The sequence below is a fragment of the Onychomys torridus genome, chromosome 1 (genome assembly GCF_903995425.1).
Source record: "Onychomys torridus chromosome 1, mOncTor1.1, whole genome shotgun sequence".
Classification (NCBI taxonomy): Eukaryota; Metazoa; Chordata; class Mammalia; order Rodentia; family Cricetidae; genus Onychomys; species Onychomys torridus.
This window is the reverse complement of record NC_050443.1, coordinates 156539145-156560286: the sequence shown is the minus strand read 5'-3', so window position 1 is coordinate 156560286 and position 21142 is coordinate 156539145. Positions and strand designations below refer to the sequence as shown.

At 41.0% G+C, this 21142-nt stretch overlaps 1 protein-coding gene across 1 annotated transcript; it reads right to left on the bottom strand.

The window, feature by feature from the left end:
* Positions 1 to 369: 369 nt before the first annotated feature.
* Positions 370 to 20742, bottom strand: Cep55 (centrosomal protein 55). The gene is made up of 9 exons (XM_036206007.1): positions 20687 to 20742; positions 15847 to 16041; positions 13699 to 13974; positions 11501 to 11569; positions 6492 to 6642; positions 5303 to 5613; positions 4189 to 4260; positions 2690 to 2815; positions 370 to 1501 (listed from the first exon to the last, which is right to left on the bottom strand). The coding sequence occupies exons 2-9, from the start codon at positions 16027 to 16029 to the stop codon at positions 1301 to 1303; spliced, it is 1389 nt and encodes a 462-aa protein (XP_036061900.1). The 5' UTR covers positions 16030 to 16041; positions 20687 to 20742; the 3' UTR covers positions 370 to 1300.
* Positions 20743 to 21142: the final 400 nt, after the last annotated feature.

The window sequence follows — 21142 nt, the reverse complement described above, 5'->3', positions numbered from 1 at the left end:
TGGGAGGTGGAAGGCTGGGGGAGGAGACACTGAAAAGTACTTCTTTGTCTTTCGTCCAACCAAGGGTGAAGATACAAAGCATATGGGATTATTAACTCCGAAGGCAAAATTTTATTTATAAATCTGTACAATTTTTATGCCCCCAAAATTCAAAAGCCAAAATCACATATTCCTTCACAGGCTTGTTGCTTTGCCTTTGTAACAAACAGCTCAGAAAAGTATTTATTAAGAGTTGCAGCCTGATTGGCAGAGAGACCTCCAACTCCTTTACCTCCCTCATAGAATGGCTCTGGTGTCTCTCAGTTCCCGTCACCTTATATGTGCCTAATACTACTTTGTGACTAGAGATCTTAAGAATATATATGTACATACATACATAGTAGACATGAACTTATTAAATAATTTTATTATTTCCTCCTTCATACTGCTAACAGTAGCTCAGGTTTAAGCAAGTTAGAAAATCTGAAGAAATAACACCTTTTGCTTTACATGAAGCATATATAAAAATATCTATTCAGAAAACAAATATTGGATAATTACACTGCTCACCTATCTCTGAGAGTGCCAAAAAACAAAAACCCATCAAGATATAATAATACCTGCAAACTGAATGAGGAGGCAAGATCATTTTGTTTTGTTCATTTTTTGGCATTTTAGAGAACTGACCAGTGCTACTGAAATTTAAGTCCAAGTTATGGTCAGAAAATGTGAGTGAAAATGTGCAGCTACTTAAAGGCATTCTTCAAACAAAACCTGCTTTGTGCTTAAAAGAGTTAACAGCAATAAAGATTACAAAACTCCCCGACTTTTCTAGTAACCGTTGGACAATAGCAAGAGGTATCAAATTGGAAGTGTCAGTATACTAAGCATTTACATAAAAAGGATCAGCACAGTAAGAGTTGTGGTTAATTACCTTCTGATTCTCTGAAAACCCCAAAAGCATAAAATATTTGCTTGCTGGCCAATAGCTTTAAGCTGTAATCAATAACCCAAATAGTTCTTGTTCATTGAATCTAGAACAGTGAAGTGCTGGTTAGAAGAACAGGGCAGTGCTGGTAGTCTGGGTACCCGCTGCTCACCACATTCACATGCAGCCTGATGATGAAGTGGCTCAGGGAGGTATCACTACCAAGGAAAATGTAAAGTGGCCAGGAAAATGTAAGGATGCCCTCATATGCCAGAGGCCAAGGGCAGACAGGGAGCTTCTAGTGCAAGGGATGTAATCTGTGATTCAAAGTGCCCATACACAAACCTAGGATACAGTGTGGACTTGTTCAGTACAAAGGCAGGAACACTTCTGCTACTTCATGCAGTATTCAACATGGACGAGCAGGTCTCGATGTTCATTGGCTGGGTACTGTACACTGCACTTGGGACATTCCACCAGGCTGTCATTGAGAGCAGCAGTGGGGCTTTTGGGTGAGGTACCTTTCACTCTGTTTTCAGGCTCTCTCTGGACTGGGAATGATTGCTCTGGGAAGGCAAACCCATGTAGCTGCTTCTGCAAAACAAATTTCAAATGAACACTGTTTGAATGGAAGACTGAATTTGGGCAGTTTTAACTGCTTTGTGCACTCTCTGCATGCTTCAGTCCTGTAGAGAGCTTATTTTGGATTTCTGCTATTATTTTAATGGTAACATATAAGGTGGTCATGAATAACTTAGGTAATATAATTACTCAGGAAAATAGTGAGTAGTGCTTATATAGATAGACTGTGCTTAAGACATAGAGTCAAATTAAAAAATTACTTTTTTAATTCAGTGTACAAGATAATGGGGTTCATCATGACATTTCCAAGAGTGTGTATACATTGCCAGATATGTAAAACAGAAGTAAATTAAGGAATAAAGAAGTACAAAGTTCCCAGCACCCAGGAGGTTGAAGTGGGAAGATGGAGATGTTCATTGGGGAGTGTTTCACACCCTAGGGAGTAAAATAATAATGCAAAAAAAGAGAGCAGCAAAAAAAAAAATCCTACACAGAACGGAGAGCAGCAGAGAATTTTAGTAGCTCAGATAGGTTACATACACAGATGACCAGGATGCTACATACCTTTGAGACTTGGCTGTTTCATATTTTTTTTTAAAAGAATTTAGAATAGTTAAGAAAGCTTAAACATTCATATTTTATAGTACATTATAAAGATATTTATTTTATTAACAAACAAGTTATAGGTTACTTTAACAATTGCTTTTCTCCCCTCTCCCTGGGGGAGAAACTAGGAGTTATAATATTCCTCCATTTCCAAATATTCTGCAGTTCTAGGACAGTATATAAATGTGTACTAATGGGAGGGACATCTGGGCACATTCACAGACACATAAATGCACACAAATTCATTAGAAATATGAAAAAAGAATGACACGATACCCTATTTTCTACGTTCTGCCCTCCTCTATGCAAAGTACTGTTGGCCATCTCTAGAATGGCAGTGCCCACCCTGGGTAGGAGATGATCCCAGACACCAGTACAGTAACTATGAGCAAGAACTTCATAATGCCCTGCCTTCTGAGTCCTGCACTGATGCTCTAAGGTTAGGTGCCACATGGGAGGTGACTACTGATTTGAGATATAAAGTTCATTTTAGGCTATATTACTGGTTTGGGAACTGAGCTGACACATCAATGGAGAGTTAGCAAAAAAAAAAAGAATGAAGAATAAGTTTTATATTAACCATTCAAAACTTACCAAGGATTCCAACTGTGTTATTTGACTTCTTGCTTTTCGGAGTTCCTTAAGAATCACATACAGTTGATGCTGCATGTTCTGGCGGTCAAGTTTTTCATTTTCAAAGTCTAGAGTACATGCCTGCATCTGGAATATGTGAGGACAAGGCAGTTAGAGCTGGTGGATCCTGCCCAATTATAGACGAATTGCTAAACGGTCTTATTAATAAAAACCCAGAGCCAAATATTTGGGTAAAAAGCTGAGAGATAAGAAAAACAGAAGAAAGAAGCCAGCCACGTTCTCACACTTTGAGATCTTCCACCAAAGAGAGCCACTTCCTGTATACCTAGGCCTATATGCCTTTCTGTTCTACGATCTCATTTACTCTCCATCCAGCTATATCACTTCCTCTTCCTGCCCAGCTCTGTCACTTCCTGTCTGTCTGTACAGACTTCCAGATCTTTATGGTTAACTAGAGTTTGAATTTAAGGCATGTGCCACCACGCCTGTCTCCTTTCGCAGTGTGGCCTTAAACTCACAGAGATCCAGACAGATCCCTGCCTGCCAAGAGATAGGATTAAAGGCATGTGTTACCATTGCCTGACTTCTATGTTTAATATAGTGGCTGTCTTTTTCCTCTGATCCTCAGGTAAACTTTATTAAGGGACACAGATAAAATACCATCACACTTAGTTCTCTTCATTGACTGTTTAGTCTGTATCAGCACAAGAGAATACTTGCTGGGCCTGCTTATCAAGAACTCATCTGAGCATATCAAGATTATTAGTTTATGGCTGAAAAGCTGCTTTATAACCTAGCAAAGCCAAGGTATGGATGAGTGGAGGGTAGTTTAAGAAGTTGCTATAGTAATTCCTTCACATTCTTGGAATTTTTGGTGGGGGGTGGGAGATGGCTAATCCCTGGTTTGAAATATATTAAGAAATTCTACTATACATTGTGAGAATATTTGGTGTCCACTCTGCTTGAACTCACAGGGTGACCTAGTAAGAGACCCTGTTAGCCTAAAGTAGGAACTACAGCCATGGAAGGACAACATTTGCCCAACCTGTCAGGAAAACTGCCACCGCACCTTTAAGAATCTGGTTTAGGCCGGTGGTGGTGGTGGTGGTGGTGGTGGTGGTGGTGGTGGTGGTGGTGGTAGTGGTGGTGTTGGTAGTGGTGGTGGTGCCCGCCTTTAATCCCAGAACTTGGGAGGCAGAGCCAGGCAGATCTCTGTGAGTTCGAGGCTAGCCTGGTCTACAGAGTGAGATCCAGGACAGGCACCAAAGCTACACAGAGAAACCCTGTCTCGAAAAACAAAAAAAACAACAAACAAAAGAATCTGGTTTAGGCTAAGAACAGCTATAGAATATGTGAGTGGTACAGTCTCTAAGAAAACGTGTCTTTTAAAACCACTTTGTTCAACAACTTTCAAGTCGTTCTCCATAGAACAGTATAAATACCAGGGAAGTTCTGTGTTTTACCAGCTGAATGGACTTCCGAGCACCCCCAGTAAGTACCTGCTGTTCCAGCAGAGCTACCCTGGTCTGCTCCTCTTGGTGCTTTAACAGAGACTCGTAGAGAATTCGGACCTGGAGGATACAAAGACAGCCAGCATTATCTCACCTGCCTCTCCTCACTAGACTTGGGACAGACAAGGAACTACATCACGAGTCCCGCTTCTAACTAGGACAACACCTACTGAGCAGGATGAGTCATCCCAGCTGGTTATTTGAGGCTTTCCACTTAAGTAGGATGAGCAGTATCATCCTGAATGAGTTCCCTGAGCAGCCAGACTGAGTGATGAACACTGCTCTGTGTGGCCACACCCCTTTTTCTGGAGGCTTTGGTAGGATAGCAAAGAGGGATGTGTCAAAAAAGGAAGTAAAATTTCCTTCTAGCTGTTTAACCTTTCCCAATGTCACGACTCACACCTACAGGTCAAAGTTTAGCAAAGTGAAGACGAAGGAAGAAAATATTAGGATTACTGACTCTTCCTCAGCTCTCAACTTCTGCAGGATGTTAAAAATTACAATTCTAGTAGCAATAACCTCCATTGGCATCTACTTAGTTTACAAAGCGCTTTCATATTACTCAGTTGAACCATACAAAATTTGACTAGTGAACACTGTGAGTTAGAGGAGAGAAGCATTTTGCTGCAGGCATGTACTCTGTCTATAGTCCAGCTGTGAATTCCAAACACTGTTCTTTCTATGGGTTTCTGTGTTCTTTCTAAGATACTCTGGGAATTCATATGAGCACATCAGCACACTCAAGAGCACAGCCTAAGAGTCAACTGGATTCCTCTCACTGCCTTTACTTCCCACACAATCTACCTCTTCATTCAAGCCTTCAAATGTGTGATGTCCTCCACTGAAGGAATTCCCAGAGTCAGTGTACAAGATCCCACCATAAAGTCTCTGAATACCACAGCCTGTTTCTTCTTCTCACATCATCTTGTTTTAGTTTCCTTGGCTTATCTGTTTATTTAGTACTAACTCATGGTCTGCTTCCATGCTATGAATGCCCAAAGGAGACAGGGACTGGTCCTGCTCCTTGCTGGCTTCCGGGTGGTCTGGGCTCCCTGACCCTTGGTTGAAATCTGAAGAACAGAGACCTCAGTGGCTGGCTCACCTGAGATAAGAGCTCTTCAGACTTCCTCTTCTCCTCTTCCAGTTTTCCCTTGAAGACACTGCTCTCCTCCCTGAGCTTCTGGATCTTCTCAGTCTTGTATCTATCCTCTTCCAGCTGCTGGATGTCTGCCTTTCGCTGTGAACTCAACAGCTGATTTAAATCTTCAACTTCTTTTTGACTTTCTTCATATTTTCTTCTAAACTCATCAAGTTCTAAACGCAACTGAGTTACTGTTTGTCGTTCAACTTCAAGATCCTTCTTGGCATTTTCCAAGAGATGATCATATTTTTGCTTCTCCTCTTTAAAATAACCTGTAACAAACAACATTACAATGCATTTTGTAATATCCCAAGAAATTAAAACTTTAAACATATTCCTACAAATAAGACCTCAGTATTTCTTCAGCTTATAAAATGAAGAGTCAGGAGGTGGGGGCTATGGCTGGCATTTGAGATGGTAGATCTTTTCTTCCTAGTTCACCGCCTGCCGAGCTTATTTCTTTATAAGCTGTTAAATATGAGTCTTGCTGGCCCACCTCCTAAGAGATGTTCCAGGGAAATGCATGTAAGGGAATCTGTAGAACACTGGGTAGAGACAGCATCATGGGTAGCTACTCAAGCTCACAGCAAGGATTAAATGGTTGAGGCATCATCCACAAGGCCTGTTCTTTCTCCTAGAGCTGATACAAGAGCCAAAGACAAGCAAAGCAAAATGACAACTAAAGTCAAGTGTAGTAGCACACACTTATAATTCCAGCACTTAGGAGACCGAGGCAGGACGACTGCTCTGAACTGGAAGCTAGCCTGGGCTACATTTTAAGTACCAGACTAGCCAGGGCTATGTGGCAAAACTTTACCTCAAGCCATCATCCTACCCATTTACCCCCAAAAGGAAACTGGTGCCTAGGTCAGCTCTGGAGGGACTGAGAAGAACTTTGAAGGGAAATCACCCTGACTTCAGAACTAACTCTGTGACGGATGGCTCTCTTACCTGTGGCCTCTCATACCTGGAAACAAGGGGGGAGGAAACAGACTTGCCAAATGCTATTTCTTACTTCAAGCTTAAAGGACATGATGTTATTTTACTTTCTAACACATATCTATAAAAAAAAAAAAATCCAAATTTGATGACTCACTCCTGTTGGAAAATGTCAGGCTTATCCCAAAAGAACCCTTTTATAGCGCAGTACCTTCTGATTCCGTCTTTTTCATCTGCTGTGGGAGTAAAGCAGTGGCTGCTTCTGCTCTCGTTTCCAGCTCAAAGATCTTTGCTAAAAGTCCTTTAACATAGGCCTCTCGCTGTTGATCATACACAAGCCACTGCTGATTTTTCTCCAGAGCCTAGAGTGAATGAAAAATCAACAGCAGAGTAAAAAGCCCAGATTGTAAAGTGTGTAAGGAAGTCCCTATGACATTACCTTTTCCAACACACACAGTATCTTACGGCTTATAAACTACTCACAGACAGCCACTGCATGTCCCTTTAGAGTACAGGAGGGTCAGTTTCCAGGGGATTCATTCTGCCTGTAGGCCGCCTCCTACACGCAGCTCCCTTTGTGTTCACGGACACAGCAGTGTCAGGGAACCAGAATGCCCCTGGGGCAGACTCAGACACAGCTGCTCCAATCCCACTTCTAGAAAGAGCTCTGATTCTAAGTCTCTACCCTTCAGTGTTGACTCTTGGAAACTTAACCAAATCAAATTAAAAGGAGTCTGTCAGGCAGCCCGGGCATTCCTAGGAAACACATACTGCTCCCCCTTGCCACACTCCACCCCTTTTTGCTAGGGAAGGTGGCAGTTTTGCTACTGAAAATAGGGCATGTTCAAGCGAAAGGCTACAGAAGGGCCAGGCTGAAGCCGGTAACCCCAGCACTACCAGGCTGAGACCTTGAGCCTGCCTATGTGTTGCGGCCTTGTCTCTAAATAACTAAATAGCTGGGTGTGGTAGCACGCACCTTTAGTCTTAGCACTGGGGCAGGGGGATGGGCAAGAGGATCTCTATGAGTTTGAGACTAGCCAGGGCTATATAGTGAGACATTGTTTCAAAGATAAAAATGAAAAAAATAATAAAGTAGAATACGCTAGCCAGGGAAGACCACAAACCTGCTGTTAATGGGGGAGGAGGACAAAGTCTAGAAATTCTAACACAATATAAATATGCAATGAGATTACAACTCCTATCCAATCTACTTGTTCAGTCTAATAGGATAGAATTGTCTCCTCTTGTTCTACGATCCTGGGAGGCTGGAAATATGTCTTAACAATTATTTGTGCAAAAAGGTCATGCACATCCAAACCTGATACCATGGGCATGTTAAATGTTAAATGTCCCAAAAGACACATACATGGTGATGTATGCCTTAAGCCTAACATTCTTTCACAGTGGCCAAGCTCCTCTGGATTGAGTCCTCATGCTCAAATTTTGTTCTAAAGAACACTGAGTGTTTCCGGGCCAATGGCACACGCCTTTGATCCCAGCACTTGGAGACAGAGGCAGGTGGATCTCTGTGAGTTCGAGGCCAGCCTGGTCTACAGAGCAAGATCCAGGACAGCCAGGACTACACAGAGAAACCCTGTCTCAAAAAACAAACAAAACAAAAGAACACCATGTGACCCAGAGAGCACATGTGCATATCTAACTACCTACAAATTACAATATTACATAGTAAAGACATCTAATTTTCTATCAAACTTTATATTTGTCCATCTTTAGGAAGTAGCAATACACATAATTTAAATCTGCATTAGAGGGTAATCAATGTTTTTCAAATGAACCTGTTGATACTTTACTCAAGTACATGAACTAAAAATTTAAGATTTCAATTACAGGCAATTTACAATTGCTGGGGAGGAACCAGTCTTTCCCAGAGATAAGCCCCCTAATTGGCTATCCAATATCAAGTGATGAACTCTAAAAACATATACATATGGGTAACATTAAATGAACTCATCAGCCAGGCAGTGGTGGCGCACGCCTTTAATCCCAGCACTGGGAGGCAGAGCCAGGTGGATCTCTGTGACTTCAAGGCCAGCCTGGTGGTCTACAGAGTGAGATCCAGGACAGGCACCAAAACTATACAGAGTAAACCCTGTTTTGAAAAAAAACAAAACAAAACAAAAAACTCATCAAATTGTATTTATATTATTTATATGTTTATATATACATGTAGCAGTAATTAAAGACAAAAATCTTTTAAAAAATTTAAGCGATAATAAAAAAGCCACACGATGGCGATGTTACTTAACAAAGTAAGCTCTTCTTGCCCCCTACCTTTCTGCCTTGCCTGGCCTGGCCCTTGAACACATTCTTGTAACCCAGGTAGACCTTGAACTTGAGACCCTCCTACCACAGCCTCTCAAGCAGCTAATATTATAAGTCTGTGTCACCATGCTCAGCTAAGGCAAACATTGTTTTCTCTCCAGTTCTTTTATACGCATCTACCCTTTCTTCTACTATCAATGACCAGATAAGAAAGCTCTCATTGAACATTGATATGGGTTTGGATTTTTAGATATCATTACATTAGCTGGTCCTTCTAACTTTGTGTCATCTACACATATAGGAGGCATGCACTTAACATGTACTTTAAAAAAATGTGAAGTGCATGGAAGTGCATTCCACCTTTGGCCAGGGATCTACTAAGTACTCTGTGGATAAAAATTTCAAAATAGATCAAAATGCAAGCTGTACTGGAAAAATAAGACATGTGAGTTCATTGATAAGACTGGATTAAGGAGGGTAGGCTAACCAGAAGTACTGTGTCCATGTTAAATTTATTAAGTTCCTGTTTAAGATATAAGAAATGCATTTGTAGGTAGGGCTCAATAATTACAGCTATGTGCAGCTCCCTCTTGAATGGTTCAGAAAAAGAACTTTGTGTATTTGTGTAGGTAGAAGGTAAGAGAAAAACACAAAAACGGGATTAAAATGTCATGAACGGTTACATTTAGGTAAAGAGTATAAAAGTGATACAAGTATAATTCTCATTTGTAGAACTTTTCTAATAATTTATATTTTCTAAATTAAAAAAAATTAAAATTATGTATCTTCTCTAAGTTGTTTGAAAATTCAATTGTGTAACATTAAGACCAAGAAATGCCTACTATTTTCGTCTAGTTATCTGGTTGGTATAATTTACACAAAAATGATTAACAGTTTTGATATTTGACAACATTTATGACATTACTGATTGATAGCTTCCTGCAGAAAGACTACACTTCCCAGCTAGGCAAACCAATTCCAGAAGGAAGGACTGAGGCAGGGAACTTAATAAACACAAGGTAGTCATTTCTGCCTCCTCCCTTTTTCCATGGACATTCTCTCATGCACCCGCATGCTGTGAGATGTAGGACACAATCACCCATGTGAGTGAGTTCATGTCCCTTCCAAAACATCTATGCCACACAGCAAAATGCTGGGACAAGGTAATCTGTTACACTTAACTTGGAGGAGCCCCAGTTAGGTTTGGGGATCGCCACAGTGGTCAAAGATTCCAAGAGCTTTCCACTGGCTAAGACAGGCTGAGAACTCCTGGGTTTCTCCACTGGCCAGTAGCTGAAAGCTCTAGGACCTTTCACTGGCCCTGCGGCCTATCTGAATCAGGTGTGACAGCAGTAGAGGAGCACCCACCAATAAACATGGTCCTGCCTAAGTTAGTCAGATGCGCCTCCCTTTCTGCCTTATGGGTCTTTAAGATGCCTAAGAAATCTAACAGTTATTACCAGGTAATTATTTCAAACTGTCTGACAGACCTAAATGGTGGCTGAAAAATAAGAAACATACACATGCATTCTAAAGCTTATTTTACTTTACTAACACTAATTCTTAATAAGATATTAGTGGCACTTCTTAGGCACTTCTCTGGGAACTCTGAGATGGAATTAGTTTCCAAGCTCTCACAAGGCGAATATGCCAGTGTAGATGAGGAGTGAGTGAGATGTCTTTTTCCTGCTCTCTAAGTCTGCCAACTACAGTTTTCCTCCTTCTCAAAGATTTGCTGAGATCTTCAAGAAATCAGGCCTGAACTGCCTGGAGCTCTTCAGAAGTTAGAAATGATCCAAGTGTGCTCTTGGGACCAGCAACAACAGCAAGCAGGAGGTACAGCTCTACCCTACACCCATTAAATCCAAATCTACATTTCAAGAAAACTATCTAGATAAACACAGCTCAGTTTAGATTTAGCCTGAAGGTGAACTGAGTTAGATTTTACTGCATTTGTGTAAGTCTTTCTCATGTAAACAGAGCTTCCAGCCAGAAGAAGCAGAAGAGGAAAGGCTATTCCTTTCAAGGAGTGGCTGGAAATCCAGCATGACAGAAGTAAACAAAGAGAAAATGAAAGGTGTATAAGGTAAATTACATGCATCTAATTGATAGGTACTAGTATAAACAGAGGGGCCAAATTCACTGTAAAATAAACCCTATTTAATAATTTTTAAAATTATATTTATTTCAATTACCTCCAGGTAAATAATTTGATAAGGGCACCATAGCACCCTGTACAGACAGTCAAGATATTTAAATTCTTCTTTTGAAAGTCAAATAGGCTTCAGGGGATACTTGCTAGATTAAATAAAATAGGAGTCTTAACAGCATGCTTATCGGCATCAGGGTGGAGACACCTGCAGACACACAGGTGAGGTTTCTGTAATCCGAATAGCTACCCAGGGATCTAGTAATAAAATCAACAATTTTGTACTTCATACATTTAATATGAAACTTGAAAAAATACAGAGTCCTGTGTCCTCAGTTTATCCAATTTCCAGCAAAACTTACTTATCTATTTGTAAGTTTGAAATGATAAACCTTTCTGGTACATCTAAAGTAACCCTCATGTCTAATTCTAGAGAACTACTAAATATACACATTTCCTTTCCAACTATTCTCAGAGAAAGACTTGAAGATAATGAATGTATAACAAATAGATAAACAAAAAGAAAAGCATAAATTAAATTACATTATAATGAGCAACTATTTGGGCAAATTAGATTTGGGTGAAAAAGTATGCTGCTAAGGTAGTTAAAAGCTTAGTTCTAGAACTTTCTAAACTATAGATAACCTTGACAATGATCTCAAACACTCAGTTCTCCTACCTCATTAGATTTGTTTTTTTTTAAATCATAACACTTAATGCTTCCAATTTCTATGAAATTTAAGAACATATGAATTAGTCCTCTCTATCCAAACAAACGAACAACTTACATCTTTCAGCTGCATTTCCTTTTCATGAATACTGCTCATCGATGAGTTGAAGCAGTTTGCAGGCATGCTCTGTAAATAACCCAATATCAGTTAATATCACCCATTTAACAATACAAGTTTCATTACGTTTAGTTCCATAAAAATACAAACTGTTTCTCTAGGCATCCCAAACTCACCACTGTACTACTGTGAACTACTAAGCCAGATGAGAATTACCAAGGGACTAGGGACAGAATTAAACTCCCTGGGAATGCACCTAACAGTTCTCAACATGTGGGTCCTGACCCCTCTGACAAACTTCCATCTCCAGAAATATTTACATTATGATTCATAACTGTAGCAAAATTAGTTATGAAGTAGCAATAAAAATAATTTTATGTTTGGGGGTCCCCACAACATGAGGAACTGTATTAAAGAGTGGCAGCATTAGGAAGGTGGAGAACCCCTGACCTAAGTGATATGGAAACCCTGAGACTTCAGAGCTAATTTTACTCTGAGATTTTTTGGATCCCACAATCCCCAGAACAACCTTTAGTGCATATAAATAGCCCACTGAATTTTCACCAAGAGGAGTCAAACAACTAGGCTATTTCAAAGAAATAAACCAAACTGTCAAAGATTAACAGTTTTAGTACAGGTTGAGTATTCCTAAACTTAAATGGGGTGGGACTAAACTCTAAGTGTGAAATTCATTTTTTCTTTCTTTCTTACTTCTTTTAGTACAGGGTTTCTCTGTATAGCCCTGGCTGTCCTGGAACTCACTTAGACCAGGCTAGCCTCGAACTCAGAGATCTGCCTGCCTTTGCCTCCCGAGTGCAAGGCATGCGCCACCACTGCCAGGCCATAAGTTTCATGTACACATAACCTGTAGACAATTTTACACAAAACATTTAATGTGCCTGGATTCTGGCTGTGACGGTTATGTGAGGTCAGGTGTGAAATTTTCCACTTGATAACATTAAAAAAGTTTCAGATTTGGGAGACTATAATATTAATAAGTAAATCTTCAAATAGATTGCATGGAACTCAAAACATACTTTCATAACAGCTCTCCTTTCTTCATTCTTCCGTAGAGGAAAACCAGGTGGCTGTAATCCCAGACTAACCAGCAGACTCTAAAGATCCTGCTTTTCAGGGTTTGGGGGGATTTGGGTGTTTTCTTAAGCATCCATAAGGAGAGGCCTGTGTGGGCACCGGGGTTGTCTGGGGAGGCTGAAGAGCCTTTAGGGTGGAGTCTTGCTGGAGGATGTGGGTCTCTAGGGTCAGCCTTGAAGCTTTAAAGGCAGGGCTCCACTCCGTGTTCCCCCCTGCTTCCTGAGTAACCATCTGGCCTCTTGCTCTTGCTGCCTTTCCCACCATGACAGAACGATCCCTCAGCCCATAAGCCAGAACAAACATCCCTCCCTTAAACACAGCGACAGGAGCCGTAACTAACAGAGCACTCCACCACTGAGAAGTTACAACTCAAACCTGTTCTTCTATGGACAGTATTACTAGTTGTTAGTAATATTCAATTGCCAAAAGAATCAAAGGTTTGGCCAATAGGTACGCACTTAGTATATTCTAGGCTTTATGCAAGGCACCTGTCAATCATTATCGTAGGGCATCATCAGTGCTCTTAGCCCGGTTTTACTGATGTGAAATCAAGGTTTATAAAAGGAGACTGACCAGCTAGCTCTAACACTGTCATCCCAGAGAGGCTAAGGGAATCACTCAGCATTACATGATATCAGCTGGCAAAACCAAGATCGAGACTCGGATGATTTTTACACAGATCCTTGTTCATTCTATGACACAGTTCCTCTCAAACAAGAGGAAGAGGAAATTTATGTGCAGTTAGGGAAAATCTATTTGGTATAACTTTTTATCTCAAATATGAAAACTAACTCAAAACTTAAACCTACTGTTTATATAATACAAACTATTGAAATAAAATCTCAGCAAAATCTTTTGATTTTTGTAACTACAGCATGGACTGTCTTCTGAATTTTCCTCAGGATGAAACAACAGTGTGGGAGTGCAGGGAACTACATTGTTTTTAATTTATGGAAGAAGACTCAAGTAAAAAACCAAAAAGAAGTGATGTGTAGGTGCACTAAGGTGCTGCATCGTTTCACAAACATTAAAAGACTCATTATTCTTCCTAAGAACTATAACCTGGTGCAGATAGGCAAAAGCCCTGAAGACAGTCTTAGCACCTGGGACAGATGGAGGGTACAGGCCTTGTCTTCCAGTTCCGAGAGCCTTTTGGTGGTGGCGGACAACTGCTTCTTTAGGACATCGGTCTCCTTGGATAAGGACTCCAGCAACTGCTGCTTCTTCTCACATTCCTTCGCTTTCTCCTCCAGCTGCTCAAGCAACGAGGAAGAACTGTATCTGGCCTTTAGCTGGTCTTTGAGTCTCTGTATTTCTCTGTCCTTCTCTGTGAGGTAGTAAACGTTCTTCTCTCTTTCGGCTTCAAGAACTTGAATTTTCTAAATAGAAACTAAGAAGACTCTTAGAACTCAGCCAAGTCAAACATCCAGCTAAACAATGTATTTCCATACATTTATGAAGTATTCACTACATATCAAATTTGATTTTATGATATCAGGACCAAAAATATAAGCTGAAGCTCAGTGCTATGCTCAGACAGCCCTTACATTAAGGGCAGCTGTGCTCCAGTTAACATGTACACATACTGAAGAGGCAGATACAGAGGAAGGCCCATCTGTGTCAAGGGTGGTGGGAGGAGTCTAAATCAACGCTCATCACATTGCTGCGGCAGAAGAGGGGAAGACATGAGAGAAGGATGATAAAAACAATCATCAGAATGAGCAGGCTAACAGGGCAGCCAATACAAATGACTAAAATGGGTTTCTAAACATTTACAAGGAAACCTGAACACTATTTAATACTTTGAAATTGGTAAACAATTCAGGGTATCTGAAATGCCTGGATTCTTTTTTAATTTAGTGAACTAACAAAAATAAATAAAAAATAAAATAAAATCACGAAATATATGAGAAAATATTTTCTCTTCAACTATATATAGCAAAGAAAAGATGTGAGAATGGCACTGTATTCTTCCAGTATCCCAAAAAGCATGGGAATACCAAACAGTTCCAAGTTAAATAGCCAATAAAAATCATAAACAGTAAGCCGGTATGTTTTACAACCTTCAACACAGCATGCTATGGCTTAATATGATTCCTCAAGTTTATTTAACCCTCAATGCACCAATGTAAGAGGGATGGGGTCCTGAGGGCACGACCCCATGAGTGGATTCATAGGGCTGTCATGGGTCACTTATCAGTCAAAATGAATTTAGGTCCCCCATATACCTCATATGCTTGCCTGGCCTTATTTCATGCGATGACACAGCTTGAAGACCTTTACCAGATGCTCTGTGCTTTTGGACTTTGCAGCTAAATATCTCTCTCTCTCTCTCTCTCTCTCTCTCTCTCTCTCTGTTTCTCTTTCTCTCTCTCTCATTACCTAGTCTGTAGCACTGTGTTGTAACAACAAAACAGACTGATAACAAAAGTTTATCAAGAATATTAATGTAATTAAGATAAATAATCAAAAAGTTACATGATGAATGCCAGATTAGTTTATTAGTTTGGTTTCAATATGTGAAAGAATACATTAAGTGCAATGACACATGCCTATAATCACAGCACTTAAAGGTGGAGGAGGGGAACCAGAAGTTTGAGGTCATCCTCAGCCAAACAGCTCAAGCTCCACACCAACCTGGGCTACGTGAGACCCTATCTGAAAAAGCAAAACAAAACAACAACAAAAGATGTAAGGGTCTGGGTCTGGAGAGTTGGCTCAGCAGTTAAGAGTACTTGTTGCTTTTGCAGAGGAACATATTTAGTTCCCAGCACCCATATCATAGCTTATAACCATCCAAACTCCAATTCCAGGGGATCCTATACCTTCCTGACTTCTGCAGGCACCAGGCACACATATGTTACATATACATACCTGCAGGGAAAACTCATACACATAAAATAAGGCAAATCTTTTTACAGTAAGGAAAAAAACAGATCACAAGATCACAGCATTATATTAAAGGTACAAAACTATTCATCACGATGTCTTATTTCTGAAACAACTTAATATCTGATAACCTCAAAACACATACTCAATAACATTTTAAAAGAGCAAATTAATAATAAAGTATGTCTAAAGGTTGGTAAAATCAAAGTAGGAATTTAAGATTCCAAATTCAAGATCAACTCCTAGAACTACAAAGAACAGGCCAAACAAGGACATGGGAAGGATGAGAATGAAGCATCAGAAATCCAAATGCACTGATTTCTAGAACGTGTACACCTTTAAAGGACTCGATGGCCATTTACCTCCAAAAGCCTGCATTTGTCCTTATCAGTCACTTTTCCTTTCCCACTTGTGATTTCATCCAGGGATGTTTTAAAGGCTGCGATTTCTCCCTTAAATTTCTCTAATGCGGTGTCCGATTTGGAGCTACTAGGCCTTGACCCCCACTTGCTTTTAATTAAATCTTTGGGACTTCTGGAAGACATCTTTGAAATGATCTGTGAAAAATAGATAAATAAATACAATTTTTAAATTCAACTGCAATTGAAATCTGAGTTTAGATTTTATATTTCAGGTCTGGAAGGGGCCTTATAGCCTATTTTGCTCTAAATAGAAGTGATTTATACAAATCAGTGGGATCCGGAAAGAAAACTGAGGAAGATTTCTGGGGCGTTGTAATGATCTTTAAAAAAAAAAAAATCTCAGTTTGAGAGTAGATCTCTTGATATAGCCCAGGCTGGTTTGGAACTCACTATGTAACCAGAATGGCATTGAATTCACAATTGTCCTGCTTCAACCTCCCAGGTACTGGGATTATAGGAATGCAGCACTAAGCCTGGCAATGTTCTGTAAACTAACAGAAAGTTTTTGTTTACAATTAACGGAAGGGTCCCCAAACCTCATACTTTCAAGGAGTATACCCAAGAATAAAAAGCTAGTGGTGATCTAATTTTAAGTTTATGAGCTGCAGCTAGAGTTTTTCTCTCCGGGTCCCGCCAAGCCCCGGCAATCCCGTAGCCCACTTATAAAATAAACATACAGACGCTTATATTATTTAAACTGCTTGGCCATTAGCTCAGGCCTACCATTGTCTAGCTCTTATTCTTATACTCAGCCCATTTCTGTTCATCTATATGTTGCCACATGTTCCGTGGCTTTACCTGCTGCCTTTACATGATGCTTCCTGGACAGCAGGCTGGTATCTTTTTTTTTTTTTTTTTAAGATTTATTTATTTATTATGTATAGTGTTCTGTCTATGGATGGTTGTGAGCCACCATGTGGTTGCTGGGAATTGAACTCAGGACCTTTGGAAGAGCAAGCAGTACTCTTAACCTCTGAGCCATCTTTCCAGCTCCCCCCACCCCCCCACCGCCGCTGCCGCCGCTTTTTTATATTTATTAGATAAATTGCACTGTTATGGATTCTTATATGTTGATACAAATGTAAAGTATTTTTATATTCCTGTTTAAGATAATTTGTATATTGATACAAATACAGAACTATATGTTATAATGTAATATATTTCTACTCTTATTTGAAATATTTGTATACTGATACAAATGTAAATTTATATCTGTCATACTGTATGTATGTTCTACTTCTGTTTAGGATATTCTGTATATTGATATATATTTAAAATTATTGTCATATTGCATATTGCACTATACATTCCTACCTCTGTTATAAATATCTTATGTATTGTCACAATTCTGAAGTCATCATCTTTTACCGTACATTTGCTTATAGACGTTTACCTTGTTTACATGAAGTCCTTAGGTTATTTAGGTAGATAAGACTTATAGATTTATAGTCACCTATGCTTGTCATCTCTATAGTTATGTTAGTTAGGTTATCCAGATTTACAGATACATAGGTCATATGGACAGGTAATCTTCAAACACTTCATAGACCTAGAGAATATGGCAGTTAAATAACTTAGAATTCTATTGACGTGAGACACAATTGCTCCTGGCAGCACCAATTTGATCCCGAGAGAACGTTGGGCTTCTAAGACATTTCCATTTGGAAGTTTGTCTTCTTGGCACAAAATGGCCTATTGGGCAAAGAACTGCCCTTGCCTCAACTGCTCACAGTACAAGTGCTGTCCTTCTGGACAAGCGGGACACAGGAAAAGTGACTTCTGAACTCTGCCAAGACGGTAAGATGTCTTTCAGAATTCCTGCTTCTGAAAATGGTCTGTCAGATCCTCTAGGCCAGTAGCCAATTTGAATGCATGAACAATGCTGAGAAATGTTAGGTGACTGTCCAGGTTGCCAGCTGTCTCTGTCTACTCTTGCAAGATTCCCGAAAGTTGCTTGCATCCATCTTCCATTTCTTAGGTATCATTATATTCCTTCTCAGGTCTTTGATGGGATTGAAGACTAGCAGTTATAGTTACAACTTAGTATATATATAATATCTTAGATAGAACATACTAAGTATTAGATTCAGGTTCTTTAGGATAGGACACTTTTTGGAATGAAAAATTTACCCATGCTCTAGACTTCTCTGGATTGTAGTATGTGTTTATTGCTTGATATTATTTGAATTGATTGTAGTTCCATCTTATCTAGGTCATTATCCCTCATTACTCCTTGACAATATTTGATAACCATTCCTTTGTATATAGTCTTATATTAGATTAGAAGGGGGAGATGTAGTGGGTAGCCATTCCAGCTTTGATCTGGAAGTTCTGACCCTCATTGAGGCTTCGGTAACTGTCACGTCTACAAGGTAGGGCCGAGAGAGGACCCTGAAGACCCGAGATCTGGATGGGCCAGCTCTCTTGGCTCCTGGACCCTGGATGCTGGAGGCAGACTGAGCAAAGTTCTCCAGAGAACACCACCAGACTGCACTACACATTTCCCAGACCCTGTTACCTATTCCTTCACTTGTAAGTTACCCCATAAAATAAACCTCCCTTTTAACTACGTGGAGTGGCCTTAATAATTTCACTAATGAGCATTATAAGTCATTAACATGTGTCCTCTGTTTTAGAAGGTATGTCTAATTGAACTCTATCTTAATAGCCTTTTGAGAGTAAGGCGGGAAAAAGTGAGGAAATCCAACATGAGACATTTATAGGGAAAGAGGTATAATACTGAGATTTGGGGATGAAAGGAATTAGCTGGGTGGTGGTGGCACATGCCTTTAATCCCAGCACTCAGGAGGCAGAGCCAGGCGGATCTCTGTGAGATTGAGGCCAACCTGGGCAACAGAGTGAGTGAGTTTCAGGAAAGGCACAAAGCTACACAGAGAAATCCTGTCTAAAAAAAAAAAGAAAAAGAAAAAAGAAAGAAAGAAAGAGAGAAAGAAAAAGAAAAGGAATTAAGGAGTCACAGAAGTAAGGATATGTTTCGTATCTGTTAATAGTACTAGATGACAGTTTAGAAGCAAATGTATAATACAAACTCTAGCAGTCAAATGCATAGTAAAATATATTGTACAAATAGTGTATAAAATAGCTCTTCAATAAGGAGATTAAAAAACAAACAAACAAACATTTTCTACCTTGTGATTAAGGAATTAAAAAAAAGAGACCATTAATGCATTCAACAATTACTACAGAGCCAGGCATGGGGGTGCATGCCAATAATCCCAATACTCAGGAAGTGGAGGCAAGATGACCAGGAGTTCAAGGACAGCCCCATTTGCATATGGAGTTTGAGGGTTGCCTGTGCTGCACAGAACTGTTTAAACAAACAACATCAACAACAAATTACTACAAAGCCTATTTACCAGGTAACCCAATAGGGACTGGGTATAAGCTGGTTAAAGCAACAGGAGGAAGAGGAGACACCATAGTCTCTGATGCCGGGAAGCCTTCAGGACAGTGAGGCAGGCAACACACTACAACAGAAACACAGATGCACATAGTCTCAAACTAATAAACACTAAGGGGAAATAATCATAGTCATAAAAGCTACCAACAGAAACAGGGAGATCCACTTAGTGTGGCCAGTGTGAGGTCATCCTGCGTGAAACCAGCCTAAAAATGAAATCAGCCTAAAAATTATAGAACTTTATAGACGAAGTCGAATAAAGTCTATATCAAAGCATTCATCCTCGATGTTTGCCCATTATCCCATTAAGAACTAAGTAAAGCAGCTAGTCCACTCCACTGAGGCAAACGCAGTTATTATGCCTCAGGAAGCTGCTACCACAGAAGTTTCTCGCTGGGCTTCTGTTGATGTCACAGGGAGGACTGGATACCCTGGGTTGGCAGAAAGGAAACTACCAGGTCATTGAGACAAGAATGAAAGAAATACAGATCAACAGAACTTGAAAGAACCCTCAGGACATTTGCTTCCTAACTCTTGGAGAGGCCACCTAAATGACTAGTGTTCCTGACCCTGCTCAAGACCGACCTAACCCACTCTTCCCCATCTGCAAGCCTGCTCCCACCCAGTTCTGCCACCTTCCTTTCCAAGTATTTTCTACTCCATTCATTCATAAAGTTCTATTCAGGAACTCACCAGTTCTAGTGACATCTTCAGGAAGCCTTCTTAAGTCTAAGAAGGGCCACAGAATTCACCACACATACACAAGCTAGTAGTCAGTTATACCTGCTCCCAACATTTTTTTTCAGTCAATAATTGTTCAAAGAGCTATATTTTATTATATATATATATATATATTTTTTTTTTTTTTAAATTTTGTTTTGGTTATCCAAGGGGTCAAAGACAGATGCTCGGAAACCTCTGACTGGACTGGAGGGACCTTGGTCAGGAAGAGACCAAAGAAGCATTTCCATTCAGTAAATCGCACCTATTGTCGGGGGGGGGGGGGGGGGGGCAGGAAAGAGACAGGAAAATAAAAGCAAAGAGAAGCGCTTGCTGATAGCAAAAGGCCGAGCGCACGAGAGACCTGCATCAGGTCGCTGGCCTCTCGATGCCTCTGTTAAGGAAGTGATAATACCGCAAAGCTGAAAGGAATCGAAAGGACGACGGTCGGGCTGGCACCCAGCATGGTGTCTCTCAGGAAACGAGCATGTATTCCAGCGAGCCGAGACGGAGTCCTGAGGCCGTGATCTGCCCACCGACGCCGCCTCCTTGCGGTCCAGTCGGGCCCTGAGGCTGCGGGCCCCGGCTGTCCTCTCCACCCTCCCTCCCTCCCCCGCCAAGGCCAGGGCCACTCAGTACCTGAGACCAAACACAGCGCTCGCGTCGCTGCGTCAGACCCCCTACAACTCTCCAGCCCCGACACCGCTTCCGGGAGTTTGAATCCCGCGGCAGAGGGGCGGGACACGTCACTGCCGGCTCGGCAAAGGGCGGGGTCTGCAATCTGAGGACAGGCGGGGAGGGCGGGGTCTACAATCTGAGCGAGGGCGGGGCGTGAGAGGGCGGGGCCTCATTACGAGGGCAGGAGGGGAGGGCGGGGCCTGCACTCTGAGGGCAGGCGGGGAGGGCGGGGCCCACAATCTGAGCGAGGGCGGGGCGTGAGAGGGCGGGGCCTACAATCTGAGGGCAGGCGGGAGAGGGCGGGTCTAAAAATCTGAGCCACGGCGAGGCAGGGCCTGGAATGATGGAGAGAGGGAGGAGCCCAGGAGCCTGGGGGCGGGGCCTGGAACCTGAGGGTGGGCGTGGCAAGGTCTGGAA